The 23,020-nt window shown below is 42.5% G+C and overlaps 1 protein-coding gene across 1 annotated transcript in view; it reads right to left on the bottom strand.

Moving 5' to 3' along the window:
- Positions 1-600: 600 nt before the first annotated feature.
- ubac2 (UBA domain containing 2) overlaps positions 601-23,020 on the bottom strand; it is a 78,931-nt gene continuing 56,511 nt past the window's right edge. The window contains exons 8-9 of the mRNA XM_063009743.1: positions 17,068-17,169; positions 601-1,548 (exon numbers count right to left, since the gene is read on the bottom strand). Coding sequence (XP_062865813.1) covers positions 1,441-1,548; positions 17,068-17,169 — 210 coding nt within the window. The 3' untranslated portion in view covers positions 601-1,440. The remainder of the gene's footprint in view (positions 1,549-17,067; positions 17,170-23,020) is intronic.

Here is a 23,020-nt window from a genome sequence, read left to right as displayed (position 1 = left end):
TTGCCCATATGTTGTAAATGGTCGTTTTTTCAGTTGAAGTGTTTGTCTTAGCTAGAGATGCATGAGTACCAATACTGGTATCGGGTATTTGCCCGATACCGCGCTCATTAACTTGTACTCGTACTCGCAAACGAGGCTCCGATACTAAACATCCGATACCGTGTGCCTAGTGCACGTTGCTGCGTTATGCCTGGTTCACACTACACGTAGACTTTTGCCCTGATTTTCGCTCGGCGACTGGTCGGCGCTAGATTTGCTGGCTCGGGAGCAACTCTGCGTTCACTCGGCGATCAAAACTAAGTCGCTAAGTGTGAACTATCCGACAACTTGATCCGACCGGGCCGGCTCGGCGACCGGATCGAGTTTTCTAGCAAGTCAGATATCTGATCTGAGATGTGCGACTGGGAATGAGTGACATGTCGAACAGCCAATTAGAACGCAGGATACGGTGTGAGGGGAAACGCAGGAGAGGAGTGTAAACAGGTGGGACAGGGGGATAATATAGTTTATATCAGAATACACCGGCACACACACACGTTTTACAGTATTTCTGACTTGATCGTCTTTTACAAAACATAACAACAAAACACCAACATTGCAAAAATATTTATTAATCTCCAACTCACTACAGAACAATCCATGCTATTCGTGTTGCCAAATCCACTCAGATTCATTTATTTTTCCTCCTTGATTTCATCACATCAGCGCACAAACACTTTGATCACTCGCTACTTGTTGACGTGCATTTTTGGACGTGGTATCATTAAACTTCTCGTCACTTCTCAAGTGTGTTTTTGTTTAAAAAAAAATGGTATTCTAAATAGGTATTGGTATCGGTATCGGTATCGGTATCGGCAAAGTACAAAAATACATGTACTTGTACTCGTACTCGGTTGGGAAAAAATGGTATTGATGCATCCCTAGTCTTGATGCATCCCTAGCGTTACCATTCAATCACATGCAATAATGACAATGTTATACCAAAGTGAAATAATGTTTTATATCTTATGGCTCATGCTCTGCTGTGATAGGTTCACAGGTTCACAGGCTCTAACAGGGCTGATCAATGGATAAAAATTCTTCAAATGCCATGTTAGTCTCAACAGAACATCCACACCCAAAAGTCTTTAGACAATTACAAATCACCAACGAGAGCTTGATTAGAATGTGCAGAACCGAAGAACATCAAGGACGACGAGGTTAGAGAACAGAAGCCCTGAGATCATGATGAGTCCTTCTCCACATTTTTTGATAGAAGTACCGCAGAAATCAGCAGCATCCAACACTATCCAATCAGAGCGCAGTTTGTGTGCCGTCCTTGGCTCTTTAGAACACTTCCTCTTCTTGCATAGTGGTGTTAGAACGTTCTGCCTCTTCACGTTTTCTAGCGGTTACAGCTGCACTTCCTTTTTTTCTCCTTCTGCCTGCTCACGCTCAGCCTCAGTGCTGGAGCAGAAAGTTGGTGGCCATGTTGATGTCATTGTTGGAGACTCGTAACGCCTCCTGAGCGTCCACTCGAGAGAAACCCATCTCCATCAGTCTCGCAATCTAGAATAAAGAGAAAACAAACCGGTCAGAGCAATGCAGTACAGAACTTAACTTTACTAATTAAAATAACACCTGCAACCACTAGCACTGAGATTCTGAGCTCCTGGGTTCGAATCTCAGCTCTGCTACCGGTCAACTGGGCGCCCTCTAGCTAATGCTTGCAGCAGACAAATTGGCTTCCAGTCTGCTGGTTGGAAAAGACCGGAATAATAAGAGGTGGGGTTTTTAACTCTGTGTATGGACCTTGGTTTCCCAGGGTGCCTGTATAGAAGTGTAGGAGTGCAGGAATTGAAGAGAAGTAGGGGAGAATAAGAAGGGATTGTTGGACTGCGTACACGTCGGAGGGAGTGTGTGTCAAGTGAATACACACCCAGCTTGGATGCCGTCCGGGTCCCCAGAAGTGGATTGGCTATATGCTAAATAAAAATATTAAAATAACACCTGCAACCACCAGCGCCGAGATTCTAAGCATCTAAGCATCTAAGAATTTAGACAGCCTTCTTCTCAAGAGTGTACAGGATGATGTAAAATGTGTCTATGTGGAGAGATCACTAGGTTTTTGGACAGACTCTATATAACATGGACATTTGTAGATCACGTTTGTAATCACTCTTTATACAGTCAAACCGAAAGTACAGTTTGAAACCAGACATAATAATCTACAAATAAACAGCTGTTGCTACTTCATTGATTCTGAGAGTCTGGGCGAGACGGTCTCACCCCTCAGTTACACTAAAAGCTAAGTGCCACGTCAAAACAGCCAGAAGTCGTAGACTTTCAGTAACAGCTAGCAACGTACAGCACACACAAGGAGTGGCAACCGTTAGAAAGAAGAAGACTTCTTCCAGTGTGAAACACATTGCTTCTTTGATTTGTTTCTTCCTGTAGAGCAGAAACAATTTACTGCCTTTAATAATATGAGGTAAAATGATGATTGAAAAAATCCATCATGTCTGGAATGGATTACTAACATGAAAAATAACAAAAAATGACTGTAGGGGCCTCAAACCATGTTGATGCATAATAATCAGCATTTTACTATAATGTATAGTGTGTATAAGATTTCAGAAACTTTGTATTCACAAGGTCACATGACTTCTGTCTGCTTTCAGTGTATAAAACAGCAGGAATTGAGTGTAGCTTGTAAATTGCGTAGAGGGATTTGTAACTGTGGGTCACGGACATGCATTAGAACAGTAGACGGTGGTATAGTAAACGTGTTTATAGACATTTCCCCTTTAACAGAGAGAACTCTGTTATACCTAATTCAAGGCCGTGAAAATCACATCACTGACTGTGAAATAAGCAGTTTCCTGTGTAATGTGTAGGTTTGTGTTTACGGATTTAACATTTTTCATTCATGTAGCGTTTAACTGTCTCATGTTTACTGGTTAATTTGCACTATGAAACGATCCTAGTGTAACCGAGCGCCTTTAGAGTCTGTATAGAGTTTATACAGTAAGAAATAAACTGTACATAGACAAACTATCAGGAGCTTAATACTTTACTGATTTGTTCTTTTGAGGCACAGCACAGACTACACAGAGATGATCACGTGTGTAGAGAAGTACACTTTTCCATTGAGTATGAAATCCTCAAAGGAACATACATCAAACATTGTCAGTACACTAAACCAGAGAAAACTCTGTTACACTAGCAATCCTACGGCAATTCAGTTAGCAATCGGTTAGTCAAAATGTCCAAGATGTGGAAATCTAAAGCAACTAAAAACACTACAGTACATAAAGTCTTGCACCATCACTGGATGTTCTAGGTTTCATTCAACTGTTAGGGTTTTTTATATTATTTAATACTATTATTTAATTTATGTGTAATTTAAAGACTGCAGAGAAATGTCTGTGAAATTAAGCAAATTTTCCCGTAAATGTAGCAGGGCCCTAGTTATATCCAATCAGTAATACAGAACAAGGTGTTGACAAGGTCAGGCTTTTTCCCTTCAGTGCGAGAAGCACAATTTGAGGCAATAACAGCTGAAAACCACACCACGTTTCACTCCTGTCAGACAAAAACACACTGTTCAGTCCTAATTCTGATCCAACAATTTGCAGGTTGCAGTAGAGATTCAAACTCAGATTCATCAGACTTGATCTTGGTTGTGGGTTTTTCGCTGAATCTGTGCCGTTTTCGTCACCAGGACATGATATGTATAAATGTATATGAAAATTAACTTTAAAATGGATTTTTTAAAAATTAAACAAAGTTTGCATTGATCTAATTGCAAATGTAGGCTATATAATTTAAACTTTACAATGAACTATAATGAGTAAAATCTTTCAGAAATCCTTTTTTTGTCCTTGCACTGGTGACTCCATATCTCATCTATGTTTTTATTATTTATTTTCCATAGGAAATTCCATTTCCTTCACACTCATATGAACTTGAGTGACATCCCATTCTTATTCCATAGGGTTTAATATGATGTCGGCCCACCCTTTGCAGCTATAACAGCTTCAACTCTTTTGGCAAGGCTTTCCACAAGGTTTAGGAGTGTGTTTATGGTAATTTTTGACCATTCTTCCGGAAGTGCATTTGTAAGGTCAGACACTGATGTTGGATGAAAAGGCCTGGCTCGCAGTCTCCGCTCTAATTCATCCCAAAGGTTTTCTATCGGGTTAAGGCAGGCCAGTCAAGTTCTTCCACACCAAACTTGCTCATCCATGTCTTTATGGACCCTGCTTTGTGCACTGGTGCGCAGTCATGTTGGAACAGGAAGGGCCATCCCCAAGCATGAAATTGTCCAAATTCTCTTGGTATTCTGAAGCATTAAGAGTTCCTTTCACTGGAACTAAGGGGCCGAGCCCGACTCCTGAAAAACAACCCCACACCATAATCCCCCTCCACCAAACTTTACACTTGGCACAATGCAGTCAGACAAGTACTGTTCTCCTGGCAACCACCAAACCCAGACTCATCCATCGGATTGCCAGACGGAGAAGCGTGATTCGTCACTCCAGAGAACACGTCCCCACTGCTCTAGAGTCCAGTGTCGGCGTGCTTTACACCACTGCATCCGACGCTTTGCATTGCGCTTGTTGATTTAAGGCTTGGATGCAGCTGCTCGGCCATGGAAACCCATTCCATGAAGCTCTCTACACACTGTTCTTGAGCTAATCTGAAGGCCACATGAAGTTTGGAGGTCTGTAGCGATTGACTCTGCAGAAAGTTGGTGACCTCTGCGCACTATGTGCCTCAGCATCCGCTGACCCCGCTCTGTCATTTTACGTGGCCTAACACTTCGTGGCTGAGTTGCTGTTGCTCCCAATCACTTCCACTTTATTATAATACCACTGACAGTCGACTGTGGAATATTTAGTAGCGAGGAAATTTCACGGATGGACTTGTTGCACAGGTGGCATCCAATCACGGTACCACGCTGGAATTCACTGAGCACCTGAGAGCGACCTATTCTTTCACAAATGTTTGTAGAAGCAGTCTGCATGCCTAGGTGCTTGGTTTTATACACCTGTGGCCATGGAAGTGATTGGAACACTTGAATTCAATGATTTAGATGGGTGAGTGAATACTTTTGGCAATATAGTGTATTAATCCTTCTGAAAAATATTTTCAACAGAGATTTACATGATCTGTATCTACTGAAGACCACAGGAAGACCAAAAGTAAGTTCTCACTTTTTCCCCTGTATGTGTGATAATATTGTAACTCTGACTGAGAAGATTAATCTCAACGTACACTCATGTTACCTACATTTTTTAAGTTTTTATGTGAAAAATATTTTTTAATAAATCATTAGACTGTGCCCAGTGTTCTTGAACTCAAAACTGCTATATTTCATATATTTACCAATTCTATTTAAAAAACTCAGTCCTGTTACTCATAAACAGCCATCTTCCACAAAATTAAACAAAGTTGTCTGAGATTGACCAATAGACATTCTGAGTACAGTAGACCCTTGACTTACAAATTTAATTGGTTCCGAAGGGCTGTTCTTAAGTCAAAATGTTCGTTAGTTAAACCTATTTTTCCCATAAGAAATAATGTAAATAGAATTAATCCGTGCCAGACCTCCCAAACCTCCCCCTTACCTAACCTTTCTAATGTCCTAAAATTGTCTTTTTTGTTATAAATACAAGTATATTTTCCCTTAAATCTTAAATTATAGAATAGACATTACTGTAATAAATAATAATAACAATACACAGTAGTACTGTACATAAAACACACATCACATTTCAGTACAGTACGTGTGCTGTACCATACACCATAATACATTTCCTTTTTTTTTATATAAAATGTATCTACCAGAAACAACAATAACTCTCATATTTCTCTATTATTTCCTTCTTTATTTCAATAGTGTTGTATTTTGTAGGTGTAATTGCACGAAAGAAAGAATACTTTACTTAGCGGACTTTCTTTTTCTCTCTCACTCACTGTCCCCTCTGTCTGATACACAGTGACAGCTACTGGCAGGAGTAATTATACAACACAACAATGTTTTCTCTGCAGCTTCTTTTTGGCCATTTTAATATAGAATTTTACAAAATACAAAGAAAACACCGAAAAAAACCCCGTCTGCTGTCCGAATGTTCGCTCACTGTATATATATACAGGGGTTGGACAATGAAACTGAAACACCTGGTTTTAGACCACAATAATTTATTAGTATGGTGTAGGGCCTCCTTTTGCGGCCAATACAGCGTCAATTCGTCTTGGAAATGACATATACAAGTCCTGCACAGTGGTCAGAGGGATTTTAAGCCATTCTTCTTGCAGGATAGTGGCCAGGTCACTACGTGATGCTGGTGGAGGAAAACGTTTCCTGACTCGCTTCTCCAAAACACCCCAAAGTGGCTCAATAATATTTAGATCTGGTGACTGTGCAGGCCATGGGAGATGTTCAACTTCACTTTCATGTTCATCAAACCAATCTTTCACCAGTCTTGCTGTGTGTATTGGTGCATTGTCATCCTGATACACGGCACCGCCTTCAGGATACAATGTTTGAACCATTGGATGCACATGGTCCTCCAGAATGGTTCGGTAGTCCTTGGCAGTGACGCGCCCATCTAGCACAAGTATTGGGCCAGGGGAATGCCATGATATGGCAGCCCAAACCATCACTGATCCACCCCCATGCTTTACTCTGGGCATGCAACAGTCTGGGTGGTACGCTTCTTTGGGGCTTCTCCACACCGTAACTCTCCCGGATGTGGGGAAAACAGTAAAGGTGGACTCATCAGAGAACAATACATGTTTCACATTGTCCACAGCCCAAGATTTGCGCTCCTTGCACCATTGAAACCGACGTTTGGCATTGGCACGAGTGACCAAAGGTTTGGCTATAGCAGCCCGGCCGTGTATATTGACCCTGTGGAGCTCCCGACGGACAGTTCTGGTGGAAACAGGAGAGTTGAGGTGCACATTTAATTCTGCCGTGATTTGGGCAGCCGTGGTTTTATATATATATATATATATATATATATATATATATATATATATATATATATATATATATTAGGGCTGTCAAACGATTAAAATTTTTTAATCGCGATTAATCTCAGAATTTCATATAGTTAATCGCGATTAATCGCATTAAAAAAAATCTGTGTAAATGTTATAGAAAACAAGGATTTTTAAGTGAAATGTTACAATTAAAATGGTGAACACATTTTATGCTAAATGTACTTATGTTAAAAACTGCTGGGACAAGAGAAAACTGTAAGGGAGTTTTATTCACTCACATACTAGGCAGTAAATGTCAGATTGTAGGTTAGAATTTCTCCATCAGCAAACATTGTAGATCAGCGGTGCGTTAGGTGGGATAAGGCGTAGTTATTGTATCAGACTTGTCTGTGGTTGTATCGTGACGATGGTTTGATGGACGTTTCTACACGAAGTGAGTGTGTTTTGACCCTTTGGGGCTTCCATAGTTCATGAACTAACGTGCTCGACTCAGCTTTCCGGTATTCGGTACAGAAGAAGAAGTTAATTAAGTGTAATAAAGTGTTCTGCTCCCGACAACTTGTGAATATAGCGTGTATTTATTTCTTTATTATGCAAGTGCATCACTACCACGATCGGTTACATTATGTTAACAAACCGCAAATGAAAAACGGTGGCAAGTCCGACATTAAAACGTTTGTTCTACCAGTCAAGTGTCAACATGAACTAGAATTTGCGTTAATGGCACTAATTTTTTTAATCGCGTTAAATTGAGGTCGCGTTAATGCGTTATTATCGCGTTAACTTCGACAGCCCTAATATACAGTGTATCACAAAAGTGAGTACACCCCTCACATTTCTGCAAATATTTTATTATATCTTTTCATGGGACAACACTATAGAAATAAAACTTGGATATAACTTAGAGTAGTCAGTGTACAGCTTGTATAGCAGTGTAGATTTACTGTCTTCTGAAAATAACTCAACACACAGCCATTAATGTCTAAATGGCTGGCAACATAAGTGAGTACACCCCACAGTGAACATGTCCAAATTGTGCCCAAAGTGTCAATATTTTGTGTGACCACCATTATTATCCAGCACTGCCTTAACCCTCCTGGGCATGGAATTCACCAGAGCTGCACAGGTTGCTACTGGAATCCTCTTCCACTCCTCCATGATGACATCACGGAGCTGGTGGATGTTAGACACCTTGAACTCCTCCACCTTCCACTTGAGGATGCGCCACAGGTGCTCAATTGGGTTTAGTCCATCACCTTTACCTTCAGCTTCCTCAGCAAGGCAGTTGTCATCTTGGAGGTTGTGTTTGGGGTCGTTATCCTGTTGGAAAACTGCCATGAGGCCCAGTTTTCGAAGGGAGGGGATCATGCTCTGTTTCAGAATGTCACAGTACATGTTGGAATTCATGTTTCCCTCAATGAACCGCAGCTCCCCAGTGCCAGCAACACTCATGCAGCCCAAGACCATGATGCTACCACCACCATGCTTGACTGTAGGCAAGATACAGTTGTCTTGGTACTTCTAACCAGGGCGCCGCCACACATGCTGGACACCATCTGAGCCAAACAAGTTTATCTTGGTCTCGTCAGACCACAGGGCATTCCAGTAATCCATGTTCTTGGACTGCTTGTCTTCAGCAAACTGTTTGCGGGCTTTCTTGTGCGTCAGCTTCCTTCTGGGATGACGACCATGCAGACCGAGTTGATGCAGTGTGCGGCGTATGGTCTGAGCACTGACAGGCTGACCTCCCACGTCTTCAACCTCTGCAGCAATGCTGGCAGCACTCATGTGTCTATTTTTTAAAGCCAACCTCTGGATATGACGCCGAACACGTGGACTCGACTTCTTTGGTCGACCCTGGCGAAGCCTGTTCCGAGTGGAACCTGTCCTGGAAAACCGCTGTATGACCTTGGCCACCATGCTGTAGCTCAGTTTCAGGGTGTTAGCAATCTTCTTATAGCCCAGGCCATCTTTGTGGAGAGCAACAATTCTATTTCTCACATCCTCAGAGAGTTCTTTGCCATGAGGTGCCATGTTGAATATCCAGTGGCCAGTATGAGAGAATTGTACCCAAAACACCAAATTTAACAGCCCTGCTCCCCATTTACACCTGGGACCTTGACACATGACACCAGGGAGGGACAACGACACATTTGGGCACAATTTGGACATGTTCACTGTGGGGTGTACTCACTTATGTTGCCAGCTATTTAGACATTAATGGCTGTGTGTTGAGTTATTTTCAGAAGACAGTAAATCTACACTGCTATACAAGTTGTACACTGACTACTCTAAGTTATATCCAAGTTTCATGTCTATAGTGTTGTCCCATGAAAAGATATAATGAAATATTTGCAGAAATGTGAGGGGTGTACTCACTTTTATGATACACTGTATATACAGGGGTTGGACAAAATAACTGAAACACCTGGTTTTAGACCACAATAATTTATTAGTATGGTGTAGGGCCTCGTTTTGCGGCCAATACAGCGTCAATTCGTCTTGGAAATGACATATACAAGTCCTGCACAGTGGTCAGAGGGATTTTAAGCCATTCTTCTTGCAGGATAGTGGCCAGGTCAATACGTGATGCTGGTGGAGGAAAACGTTTCCTGACTCGCTTCTCCAAAACACCCCAAAGTGGCTCAATAATATTTAGATCTGGTGACTGTGCAGGCCATGGGAGATGTTCAACTTCACTTTCATGTTCATCAAACCAATCTTTCACCAGTCTTGCTGTGTGTATTGGTGCATTGTCATCCTGATACACGGCACCGCCATTGGATGCACATGGTCCTCCAGAATGGTTCGGTAGTCCTTGGCAGTGACGCGCCCATCTAGCACAAGGGAATGCCATGATATGGCAGCCAAAACCATCACTGATCCACCCCCATGCTTCACTCTGGGCATGCAACAGTCTGGGTGGTACGCTTCTTTGGGGCTTCTCCACACCGTAACTCTCTCGGATGTGGGGAAAACAGTAAAGGTGGACTCATCAGAGAACAATACATGTTTCACATTGTCCACAGCCCAAGATTTGCGCTCCTTGCACCATTGAAACCGACGTTTGGCATTGGCACGAGTGACCATATTGGCTATAGCAGCCCGGCCGTGTATATTGACCCTGTGGAGCTCCCGACGGACAGTTCTGGTGGAAACAGGAGAGTTGAGGTGCACATTTAATTCTGCCGTGATTTGGGCAGCCATGGTTTTATGTTTTTTGGATACAATCCGGGTTAGCACCCGAACATCCCTTTCAGACAGCTTCCTCTTGCGTCCACAGTTAATCCTGTTGGATGTGGTTTGTCCTTCTTGGTGGTATGCTGACATTACCCTGGATACCGTGGCTCTTGATACATCACAAAGACTTGCTGTCTTGGTCACAGATGCGCCAGCAAGACGTGCACCAACAATTTGTCCTCTTTTGAACTCTGGTATGTCACCCATAATGTTGTGTGCATTGCAATATTTTGAGCAAAACTGTGCTCTTACCCTGCTAATTGAACCTTCACACTCCGCTCTTACTGGTGCAATGTGCAATTAATGAAGATTGGCCACTAGACTGGTTCAATTTAGCCATGAAACCTACCACACTAAAATGACAGGTGTTTCAGTTATTTTGTCCAACCCCTGTATATATATATATATATATATATATATATATATATATATATATATATATATATATATATATATATACAGTGTATCACAAAAGTGAGTACACCCCTCACATTTCTGCAGATATTTAAGTATATCTTTTCATGGGACAACACTGACAAAATGACACTTTGACACAATGAAAAGTAGTCTGTGTGCAGCTTATATAACAGTGTAAATTTATTCTTCCCTCAAAATAACTCAATATACAGCCATTAATGTCTAAACCACTGGCAACAAAAGTGAGTACACCCCTAAGAGATTACACCCCTAAATGTCCAAATTGAGCACTGCTTGTCATTTTCCCTCCAAAATGTCATGTGATTTGTTAGTGTTACTAGGTCTCAGGTGTGCATAGGGAGCAGGTGTGTTCAATTTAGTAGTACAGCTCTCACACTCTCTCATACTGGTCACTGAAAGTTCCAACATGGCACCTCATTGCAAATAACTCTCTGAGGATCTTAAAAGACGAATTGTTGCGCTACATGAAGATGGCCAAGACTACAAGAAGATTGCCAACACCCTGAAACTGAGCTGCAGCACAGTGGCCAAGATCATCCAGCGTTTTAAAAGAGCAGGATCCACTCAGAACAGACCTTGCGTTGGTTGTCCAAAGAAGCTGAGTGCACATGCTCAGCGTCACATCCAACTGCTGTCTTTGAAAGATAGGCGCAGGAGTGCTGTCAGCATTGCTGCAGAGATTGAAAAGGTGGGGGGTCAGCCTGTCAGTGCTCAGACCATACGCCGCACACTACATCAAATTGGTCTGCATGGCTGTCACCCCAGAAGGAAGCCTCTTCTGAAGTCTCTACACAAGAAAGCCCGCAAACAGTTTGCTGAAGACATGTCAACAAAGGACATGGATTACTGGAACCATGTCCTATGGTCTGATGAGACCAAGATTAATTTGTTTGGTTCAGATGGTCTCAAGCATGTGTGGCGGCAATCAGGTGAGGAGTACAAAGATAAGTGTGTCATGCCTACAGTCAAGCATGGTGGTGGGAATGCCATGGTCTGGGGCTGCATGAGTGCAGCAGGTGTTGGGGAGTTACATTTCATTGAGGGACACATGAACTCCAATATGTACTGTGAAATACTGAAGCAGAGCATGATCCCCTCCCTCCGGAAACTGGGTCGCAGGGCAGTGTTCCAGCATGATAATGACCCCAAACACACCTCTAAGACGACCACTGCTTTATTGAAGAGGCTGAGGGTAAAGGTGATGGACTGGCCAAGCATGTCTCCAGACCTAAACCCAATAGAACATCTTTGGGGCATCCTCAAGCGGAAGGTGGAGGAGCGCAAAGTCTCGAATATCCGCCAGCTCCGTGATGTCGTCATGGAGGAGTGGAAAAGCATTCCAGTGGCAACCTGTGAAGCTCTGGTAAACTCCATGCCCAGGAGAGTTAAGGCAGTTCTGGGAAATAATGGTGGCCACACAAAATATTGACACTTCAGGAACTTTCAATAAGGGGTGTACTCACTTTTGTTACCAGTGGTTTAGACATTAATGGCTGTATATTGAGTTATTTTGAGGGAAGAATAAATTTACACTGTTATATAAGCTGCACACAGACTACTTTTCATTGTGTCAAAGTGTCATTTTGTCAGTGTTGTCCCATGAAAAGATATACTTAAATATCTGCAGAAATGTGAGGGGTGTACTCACTTCTGTGATACACTGTATGTATGTATATATACAGTGTATCACAAAAGTGAGTACACCCCTCACATTTCTGCAAATATTTCATTATATCTTTTCATGGGACAACACTATAGACATGAAACTTGGATATAACTTAGAGTAGTCAGTGTACAACTTGTATAGCAGTGTAGATTTACTGTCTTCTGAAAATAACTCAACACACAGCCATTAATGTCTAAATAGCTGCAACATAAGTGAGTACACCCCATAGTGAACATGTCCAAATTGTGCCCAAAGTGTCAATATTTTGTGTGACCACCATTATTATCCAGCACTGCCTTAACCCTCCTGGGCATGGAATTCACCAGAGCTGCACAGGTTGCTACTGGAATCCTCTTCCACTCCTCCATGATGACATCACGGAGCTGGTGGATGTTAGACACCTTGAACTCCTCCACCTTCCACTTGAGGATGCGCCACAGGTGCTCAATTGGGTTTAGTCCATCACCTTTACCTTCAGCTTCCTCAGCAAGGCAGTTGTCATCTTGGAGGTTGTGTTTGGGGTCGTTATCGTGTTGGAAAACTGCCATGAGGCCCAGTTTTCGAAGGGAGGGGATCATGCTCTGTTTCAGAATGTCACAGTACATGTTAAAATTCATGTTTCCCTCAATGAACTGCAGCTCCCCAGTGCCAGCAACACTCATGCAGCCCAAGACCATGATGCTACCACCACCATGCTTGACTGTAGGCAAGATACAGTTGTCTTGGTACTTCTCACCAGGGCGCCGCCACACATGCTGGACACCATCTGAGCCAAACAAGTTTATCTTGGTCTCGTCAGACCACAGGGCATTCCAGTAATCCATGTTCTTGGACTGCTTGTCTTCAGCAAACTGTTTGCGGGCTTTCTTGTGCGTCAGTTTCCTTCTGGGATGACGACCATGCAGACCGAGTTGATGCAGTGTGCGGCGTATGGTCTGAGCACTGACAGGCTGACCTCCCACGTCTTCAACCTCTGCAGCAATGCTGGCAGCACTCATGTGTCTATTTTTTAAAGCCAACCTCTGGATATGACGCCGAACACGTGGACTCAACTTCTTTGGTCGACCCTGGCGAAGCCTGTTCCGAGTGGAACCTGTCCTGGAAAAGCGCTGTATGACCTTGGCCACCATGCTGTAGCTCAGTTTCAGGGTGTTAGCAATCTTCTTATAGCCCAGGCCATCTTTGTGGAGAGCAACAATTCTATTTCTCACATCCTCAGAGAGTTCTTTGCCATGAGGTGCCATGTTGAATATCCAGTGGCCAGTATGAGAGAATTGTACCCAAAACACTAAATTTAACAGCCCTGCTCCCCATTTACACCTGGGACCTTGATACATGACACCAGGGAGGAACGACGACACATTTGGGCACAATTTGGACATGTTCACTGTGGGGTGTACTCACTTATGTTGCAGCTATTTAGACATTAATGGCTGTGTGTTGAGTTATTTTCAGAAGACAGTAAATCTACACTGCTATACAAGCTGTACACTGACTACTCTAAGTTATATCCAAGTTTCATGTCTATAGTGTTGTCCCATGAAAAGATATAATGAAATATTTGCAGAAATGTGAGGGGTGTACTCACTTTTGTGATACACTGTATATATATATATATATATATATATATATATAGGGAGAGAGAGAGAGAGAGAGAGAGAGACGGTTGGAGTGAACTTGTTCGTGACGTCACGTGTTCCGAGAACTTTGGTTCGTAATCCGAAATTTGTTCGTATGTTAAGTTGAAAAAGATCGTTCGTAACCCAAAATGTTCGTATGGTAAACCGTTCGTAACTCAAGGGTCTACTGTAGTTAAGTATGTGTGTTACTAGATTCAGTGTTTCATTTCATCTAGTTACTACACACAAATGGCACCCATTCGGAGGAAAGACTCTATTAACTTATCAGTTTTTATGAGCCTGTGCCCACTGTACCCTGTGCCTGGCTGATAGGAGTAAAACCCAACATGGCCTTGTGAACCAGCATTCAAACAAAGACTCTACGAAGATGGGCCTAACACCCCCCCCCCCCCCCCCCCCCTAGTCGTGTCAAATTACCCTGAAGCGTCATCTATACTGGTTCGACACTTCACCGCTGACTGAGGACGCCTCTTAACTGACGTATGCCCCCTCCGGCACGTACAGTCAGTACAGACTGCATTTTTCACCCGCACGAGTCGAGTTCATACACTTGACGGGCACTGTGTACGAAGGGCCACACCCCCATCAGCATTATTCCTCAGCCCTGTGCAGGCGCCATCAGTCAGCCAGCAGGGGCTGCAGTCACACCAGTTATGAGGACCTATGATCCGACTTTTTACCCTCTAACCCTGAACAACAGCCAATCGTTGTTCATGCTGCCGCCCAGCCCAGTCGGAAAGGCAGAGCTGAGATTCGATACGATGTATTCGAAACCCCAACTCTGGTGCGCTAGCGTACTTTACATTAACTGTATGTAAATTCGGAGAAAAAAAAATTGTGTATGTAATTTTCAGGCTTTTGGTGAATTAATAAGAATAACAATTTCATTTGATTATTTTGAGACCTGAATTGTTTCCAATTGAAACCATTTTAGTCATTTCTACAGTACTTGAAAATTTTTTAAAATAAAAGCAATCATGCCTGCAAGCCAGGATGTTTGTGGTTTGATACTCAGTTATGCATCACTTAGGTTACTGATAACATCTGCATCCTTTCTAAGAATGCCTCAAACAAGTGGCAGCTTATTTCTGGGTAACACGATACAATATAATAAACCTGAACTGTACTCTAAAATAAGCCGGATGTAGTTATTTAGAGACACATCATGAAATGTAAGAAACATGGTCAAAAAGTATATAACAGTGTAACAGGGTGGGTAGATAATAGAGATTAATGTGTGACTCTCTAAGCACGATACTGCGTGAACCCATCTATGGCAGGTGAAAAGAAGCGGTTGACTACAAAACATGTTAAAAGGGGCTTGTGATAAGTACAGCCCTCATCAATCAGGGTGGGAGCCTGCACCCTCTTTAATCAGGGTGGGAGCCTGCACCCTCTTTTATCAGGGTGGGAGTCTGCACCCTCTTTAAGCAGGGTGGGAGCCTGCACCCTCTTTAATCAGGGTGGGAGCCTGCACCCTCTTTAATCAGGGTGGGAGCCTGCACCCTCTTTTATCAGGGTGGAAGTCTGCACCCTCTTTAATCAGGGTGGGAGCCTGCACCCTCTTTTATCAGGGTGGGAGCCTGCACCCTCTTTAATCAGGGTGGGAGTCTGCACATTCTTTAATCAGGGTGGGAGTCTGCACCCTCTTTAATCAGGGTGGGAGTCTGCACCCTCTTTAATCAGGGTGGGAGTCTGCACCCTCTTTAATCAGGGTGGGAGTCTGCACCCTCTTTAATCAGGGTCAGGGTGGGAGTCTGCACCCTCTTTAATCAGGGTGGGAGCCTGCACCCTCTTTTATCAGGGTGGGAGTCTGCACCCTCTTTAAACAGGGTGGGAGCCTGCACCCTCTTTTATCAGGGTGGGAGTCTGCACCCTCTTTAATCAGGGTGGGAGCCTGCACCCTCTTTTATCAGGGTGGGAGCCTGCACCCTCTTTAATCAGGGTGGGAGTCTGCACCCTCTTTAATCAGGGTGGGAGCCTGCACCCTCTTTTATCAGGGTGGGAGTCTGCACCCTCTTTAATCAGGGTGGGAGCCTGCACCCTCTTTTATCAGGGTGGGAGTCTGCACCCTCTTTTATCAGGGTGGGAGCCTGCACCCTCTTTAAGCAGGGTGGGAGCCTGCACCCTCTTTAATCAGGGTGGGAGCCTGCACCCTCTTTTATCAGGGTGGGAGTCTGCACCCTCTTTTATCAGGGTGGGAGTCTGCACCCTCTTTAATCAGGGTGCATTATCCTGCTGAAAGGGTGTACATGGTCTGCAACAATGCTTAGGTAGGTGGTACGTGAAAACGGGATTCATCAGACCAGGCCACCTTCTTCCATTGCTCTGTGGTCCAGTTCCAATGCGCATGTGCCCACTGTTAGCGCTTTCGGTGGTCAAGGGCACCCTGACTGGTCTGCGGCTATGCAGCCACATAGGCAACAAACTGTGATGCACTGTGTATTCTGATACCTTTCTATCAGAACCAGCATTAACTTCTTCTGCAATTTGAGCTACAGTAGCTCGTCTGTTGGATCGGTCCCCACGTGCATCAATGAGCCTTGGCCGCCCATGACCCTGTAGCCTGTTTACCACTGTTTCTTCCTTGGATCACTTTTGGTAGATACTGACCACTGCAGACCGAGAACACCCCACAAGAGCTGCTGCAGTTTTGGAGATGCTCTGACCCAGTCGTCTAGCCATCACAATTTGGCCCTTGTCAAACTCACTCAAATCCTCACATTTTTCCTGCTTCTAACACATCAACTTTGAGGATAAAATGTTCACTAGCTGCCTAATATATCCCACCCACTAACAGGTGCCCTAATGAGGAGATAATCAGTGTTATTCACTTCACCTGTCAGTGCTCATAATGTTATGCCTGGTCGGTGTAGATTAGAGGACCACATCAGAGGACCAGTTTTCACTCCTGTCTGCCAAAAACATAAATCTAAAGCAACACCATTGATCTTTATTTATTCCAGATGATTGCCTTAAAAAAACACTACAAGCAGATAAAGTGCCACTGAATATGCAGGATAGCATTTACATGGGTTAGTTTTAATAGTGCTTATTGTTCAGTTTAGACATCCACTATCGAGAGCTGACCTGTTCCTCAGCCACTGGAGCATCCGCTGTATGTGGTTGGGTGTGACGTCGAATTGGACCTCTGTGTCTCAACCCTGGGAACAGTCGGTTAAGCAGTCCGCCCTGTGGTGTAAAAAGAAAAAAAAAACATTTCGAATGCAAAAGAACTGGTTAGAATACTAACTGATACTAACTAATTAGTTAGAATACTAACTGAATAGCAAGTATGACCGAAATAGTCAAGTGAGAAAATAAACAAAGGGAAGAAAAATGATCATAACAACATCTTATCACCTATATGTTGTTATTGTGGGTTCAGGAAACCAGCAAGGTTTTTTCAAAACATGTCCTTGTATTACAGAATCAGATGTGGGAGGTGTAAAGACTGCTGTAAAATGCTTTACACTCTTCTATCAGATCTTCTTGATGTTTTGTTGACTGGGTTACTATGATTAAAGTTCACATCAAAACTTTACACACCCAGGTAATGTTCGATTCTATGTCTTGTCGCTCTTTTCATCTTTATCAGATGCTTTTGATAATCAGAAACAACCTACTGACACAACTTTAGTTGGATTTTTGACCAGCTACTTGGCAGAACTGGCTCTTACCACAATCTTTCTGCAATGCACCACCAGTGTAATACTACCAGCACCACAGTTGACAGTAGGTACACGCTGGAACACCTAAGCTGGGATCTCGAATACATCTTATCGAGTGTCAGATCTGCCTGCCGCCTGGGCTGAGCAGCCACATGAACAACGATTGGTCTGTTGTTCAGATAGGGGTGGGATATTAAAAGCCGGATATGGACTCTCTCATAACTAATGCAATTATGACCTCTGCTGGCTGATTGATGGCGCTTGAACAGAGACGGGGAAAAGAGTTCTGCCAGGGTGTGTCTCTCTGTACACAGTGCTGCATACGGCTGCTGCCCACATGTTGGAGGGGGCGTGGGTAAGCTTCAGTTCTCTTCAATCAGAGCGGGGATCGGCATTGCTGGAGAGGAAGCGTGACGCAATAGGGCAATTGGTCACGTTAAAAGGGAGAAAAAGGGGAGAAAATGTATAAACTATATACAGTATATATACAGGGGTTGGACAAAATAACTGAAACACCTGGTTTTAGACCACAATAATTTATTAGTATGGTGTAGGGCCTCCTTTTGCGGCCAATACAGCGTCAATTCGTCTTGGAAATGACATATACAAGTCCTGCACAGTGGTCAGAGGGATTTTAAGCCATTCTTCTTGCAGGATAATGGCCAGGTCACTACGTGATGCTGGTGGAGGAAAACGTTTCCTGATTCGCTTCTCCAAAACACCCCAAAGTGGCTCAATAATATTTAGATCTGGTGACTGTGCAGGCCATGGGAGATGTTCAACTTCACTTTCATCAAACCAATCTTTCACCAGTCTTGCTGTGTGTATTGGTGCATTGTCATCCTGATACACGGCACCGCCATTGGATGCACATGGTCCTCCAGAATGGTTCGGTAGTCCTTGGCAGTGACGCGCCCATCTAGCACAAGTATTGGGCCAAGGGAATGCCATGATATGGCAGCCCAAACCATCACTGATCCACCCCCATGCTTCACTCTGGGCATGCAACAGTCTGGGTGGTACGCTTCTTTGGGGCTTCTCCACACCGTAACTCTCCCGGATGTGGGGAAAACAGTAAAGGTGGACTCATCAGAGAACAATACATGTTTCACATTGTCCACAGCCCAAGATTTGCGCTCCTTGCACCATTGAAACCGACGTTTGGCATTGGCACGAGTGACCAAAGGTTTGGCTATAGCAGCCCGGCCGTGTATATCGACCCTGTGGAGCTCCCGACGGACAGTTCTGGTGGAAACAGGAGAGTTGAGGTGCACATTTAATTCTGCCGTGATTTGGGCAGCCGTGGTTTTATGTTTTTTGGATACAATCCGGGTTAGCACCCGAACATCCCTTTCAGACAGCTTCCTCTTGCGTCCACAGTTAATCCTGTTGGATGTGGTTTGTCCTTCTTGGTGGTATGCTGACATTACCCTGGATACCGTGGCTCTTGATACATCACAAAGACTTGCTGTCTTGGTCACAGATGCGCCAGCAAGACGTGCACCAATTTGTCCTCTTTTGAACTCTGGTATGTCACCCATAATGTTGTGTGCATTGCAATATTTTGAGCAAAACTGTGCTCTTACCCTGCTAATTGAACCTTCACACTCTGCTCTTACTGGTGCAATGTGCAATTAATGAAGATTGGCCACCAGACTGCTCCAATTTAGCCATGAAACCTCCCACACTAAAATGACAGGTGTTTCAGTTATTTTGTGCAACCCCTGTGTATATATATATATATAAATTCCCCATATTTTCTACTTTAAACATAATTTTGACCATCATGGGCCAAACAACTCAATCTCGAACAACTTTAAGCTTTAAGGTGCTTCTTTATTGCATGGCAGCCTCTAAACCTGTGGTGATGGAAAGCACACTTGATTGGTGCACCCACTTCGAGTTTTTCCTGACCTGGAAGACAAGACCACTGATTCAGGTGCTTTAAACTTTAGCAAAACTGTTAGTACAGATTACTTTTAATCCCCCTTTTTGTTTAAGATTAGCAAGACAATTTAAAACATAGCACCTGGGATAAATTTTCGAGCTGATAGATGATCCTAAAACATGTAAATTGCATTTCATTAATTCATTTCATTTTTATCAACCGCCTTATCCTGGTCAGGGTTGTGGCGGGAAACACTGGGCGCAGGGCAGGAGAACAAGAAAGGGCAAAACACAGATAGGGCACCAATCCATTGCAGAACAAAAGTAATAGACTGCTGTGACACCTGAGCACCTAAAATGTAGTAAATGATACTCAAAATATTTAAGATTTTTTAACTCAATCCTAAAAACAGTAATATTAAAATATGTAAAAAATAATATTTAAAAAAAAAGAATAATTCACATTTAAATAATTTAATTTAAATAAATGTAATTTTTTATAATTATTTTATTAATAATAATATGTTCAAGCATTTATTTTAATTCAGTTTAAATAAAATAATTGCATTGCAATTTAATTAATAAAAAATACACATTGAAAATACCTATTATTACAAAATTAGTTAATTAATGGACATAAAGGTTTGAATCTCAGCTGTGCTATCGACCAGCCGGGCACCCACACACAGGCATGACTGGCTGTGCCTGCATGGCAGGGAAGATTCCAGTAAGAGGGTGTTGAAGATGATGCAGACTACTGATGACTATAAAAAAACAAATAAAATAATATAACCAATGCACTTTTGTTTAGATTTCCTTAAAAATGTAGTTTTTAAATATTGTGAGTTTACAAAATAAAGTTTAGGTATTAGAACATGAAAATTGGGAGGTACAATGGTCCAGAAGGTAGTGTGGGTATGTAAGGGCAGTGGTATCTCAGAGGTTAATGTATTGAACTAGTTACCAGAATGCTGACTGGTTGGCAGAATGGCAGTATGTAGAGTGTTTAAGATAGATAGATAGATTCAACTTTATTGTCATTGCTCAGTACAGGTACAAGGCAACAAAATGCAGTTAGCATCTACTAGAAGTGCAAATAGTAGCATTGTGCAAGAAAACAGAATATCAGTAAAATTACATATCTATGAGTAATATTAATATATAATTATAACTATAGCTATTTACATATATGGCATTATATCTATGTACATAGTACTATATATATACAGTATATACAGTATATATATATATAATGATAATGAGCATATGCATAAAATGCAATTAGGAGTATATTACAATAGTAACAGTAATAATAATAAAAGTAGTCAGGAATGTATTATAATAACAACAGTAGTTATAATAAAAGATGTGTAAATAATAACTATTCAACTGTAACTGTAACTACATGAGAACGGTGCTAAATAACTAACTATACATACAGGTCCTTCTAAAAAAATTAGCATATTGTGATAAAGTTCATTATTTTCCATAATGTAATGATAAAAATTAAACTTTCATATATTTTAGATTCATTGCACACCAACTGAAATATTTCAGGTCTTTTATTGTTTTAATACTGATGATTTTGGCATACAGCTCATGAAAACCCAAAATTCCTATCTCAAAAAATTAGCATATCATGAAAAGGTTCTCTAAACGAGCTATTAACCTAATCATCTGAATCAACGAATTAACTCTAAACACCTGCAAAAGATTCCTGAGGCTTTTAAAAACTCCCAGCCTGGTTCATTACTCAAAACTGCAATCATGGGTAAGACTGCCGACCTGACTGCTGTCCAGAAGGCCATCATTGACACCCTCAAGCAAGAGGGTAAGACACAGAAAGAAATTTCTGAACGAATAGGCTGTTCCCAGAGTGCTGTATCAAGGCACCTCAGTGGGAAGTCTGTGGGAAGGAAAAAGTGTGGCAGAAAACGCTGCACAACGAGAAGAGGTGACCGGACCCTGAGGAAGATTGTGGAGAAGGGCCGATTCCAGACCTTGGGGGACCTGCGGAAGCAGTGGACTGAGTCTGGAGTAGAAACATCCAGAGCCACCGTGCACAGGCGTGTGCAGGAAATGGGCTACAGGTGCCGCATTCCCCAGGTCAAGCCACTTTTGAACCAGAAACAGCGGCAGAAGCGCCTGACCTGGGCTACAGAGAAGCAGCACTGGACTGTTGCTCAGTGGTCCAAAGTACTGTTTTCGGATGAAAGCAAATTTTGCATGTCATTCGGAAATCAAGGTGCCAGAGTCTGGAGGAAGACTGGGGAGAAGGAAATGCCAAAATGCCTGAAGTCCAGTGTCAAGTACCCACAGTCAGTGATGGTCTGGGGTCAGCTGCTGGTGTTGGTCCACTGTGTTTTATCAAGGGCAGGGTCAATGCAGCTAGCTATCAGGAGATTTTGGAGCACTTCATGCTTCCATCTGCTGAAAAGCTTTATGGAGATGAAGATTTCATTTTTCAGCACGACCTGGCACCTGCTCACAGTGCCAAAACCACTGGTGAATGGTTTACTGACCATGGTATTACTGTTCTCAATTGGCCTGCCAACTCTCCTGACCTGAACCCCATAGAGAATCTGTGGGATATTGTGAAGAGAAAGTTGAGAGACACAAGACCCAACACTCTGGATGAGCTTAAGGCCGCTATCGAAGCATCCTGGGCCTCCATAACACCTCAGCAGTGCCACAGGCTGATTGCCTCCATGCCACGCCGCATTGAAGCAGTCATTTCTGCAAAAGGATTCCCGACCAAGTATTGAGTGCATAACTGAACATAATTATTTGAAGGTTGACTTTTTTTGTATTAAAAACACTTTTCTTTTATTGGTCGGATGAAATATGCTAATTTTTTGAGATAGGAATTTTGGGTTTTCATGAGCTGTATGCCAAAATCATCAGTATTAAAACAATAAAAGACCTGAAATATTTCAGTTGGTGTGCAATGAATCTAAAATATATGAAAGTTTAATTTTTATCATTACATTATGGAAAATAATGAACTTTATCACAATATGCTAATTTTTTGAGAAGAACCTGTATATATGTAAAACAGTTGTGTAAAGTGCAGGTGCAAATGATAAATAATAATAATAATAATAATAACAGTCCAGTGTGTAATCTGGGGGTGTTGGTAAAGTGCAGGTGCAAATGATAAATAATAAATAATAGGTCCAGTGTGTAGTCCAGAATGTTGTGGTGTTAACGTCGAACAGTGGTGTTCAATAAAGTTATTGAGAATTATTATTAAGAATTATTAATTGATTATTAAGAATGAGCAAACATGAATTACCCTTCAATGAGTGACTACGTGTCCAGGCTGTGTGGTGCCCAGGTAAAAGACCAACTGAAATAAAACGTTTTTAATAACAGTTCGAGTAGAAAAATACTGCTGTGTTGAACCAGACTTGACCTACTCACTAGATCTACTTGCTGTAATGATGCCAGTCAGAACATCTGTGCTGGATTAACCGGATTAAGAA

This window comes from Trichomycterus rosablanca, chromosome 15 (genome assembly GCF_030014385.1).
Source record: "Trichomycterus rosablanca isolate fTriRos1 chromosome 15, fTriRos1.hap1, whole genome shotgun sequence".
Classification (NCBI taxonomy): Eukaryota; Metazoa; Chordata; class Actinopteri; order Siluriformes; family Trichomycteridae; genus Trichomycterus; species Trichomycterus rosablanca.
This window is presented reverse-complemented; position numbering and strand designations above follow the sequence as displayed.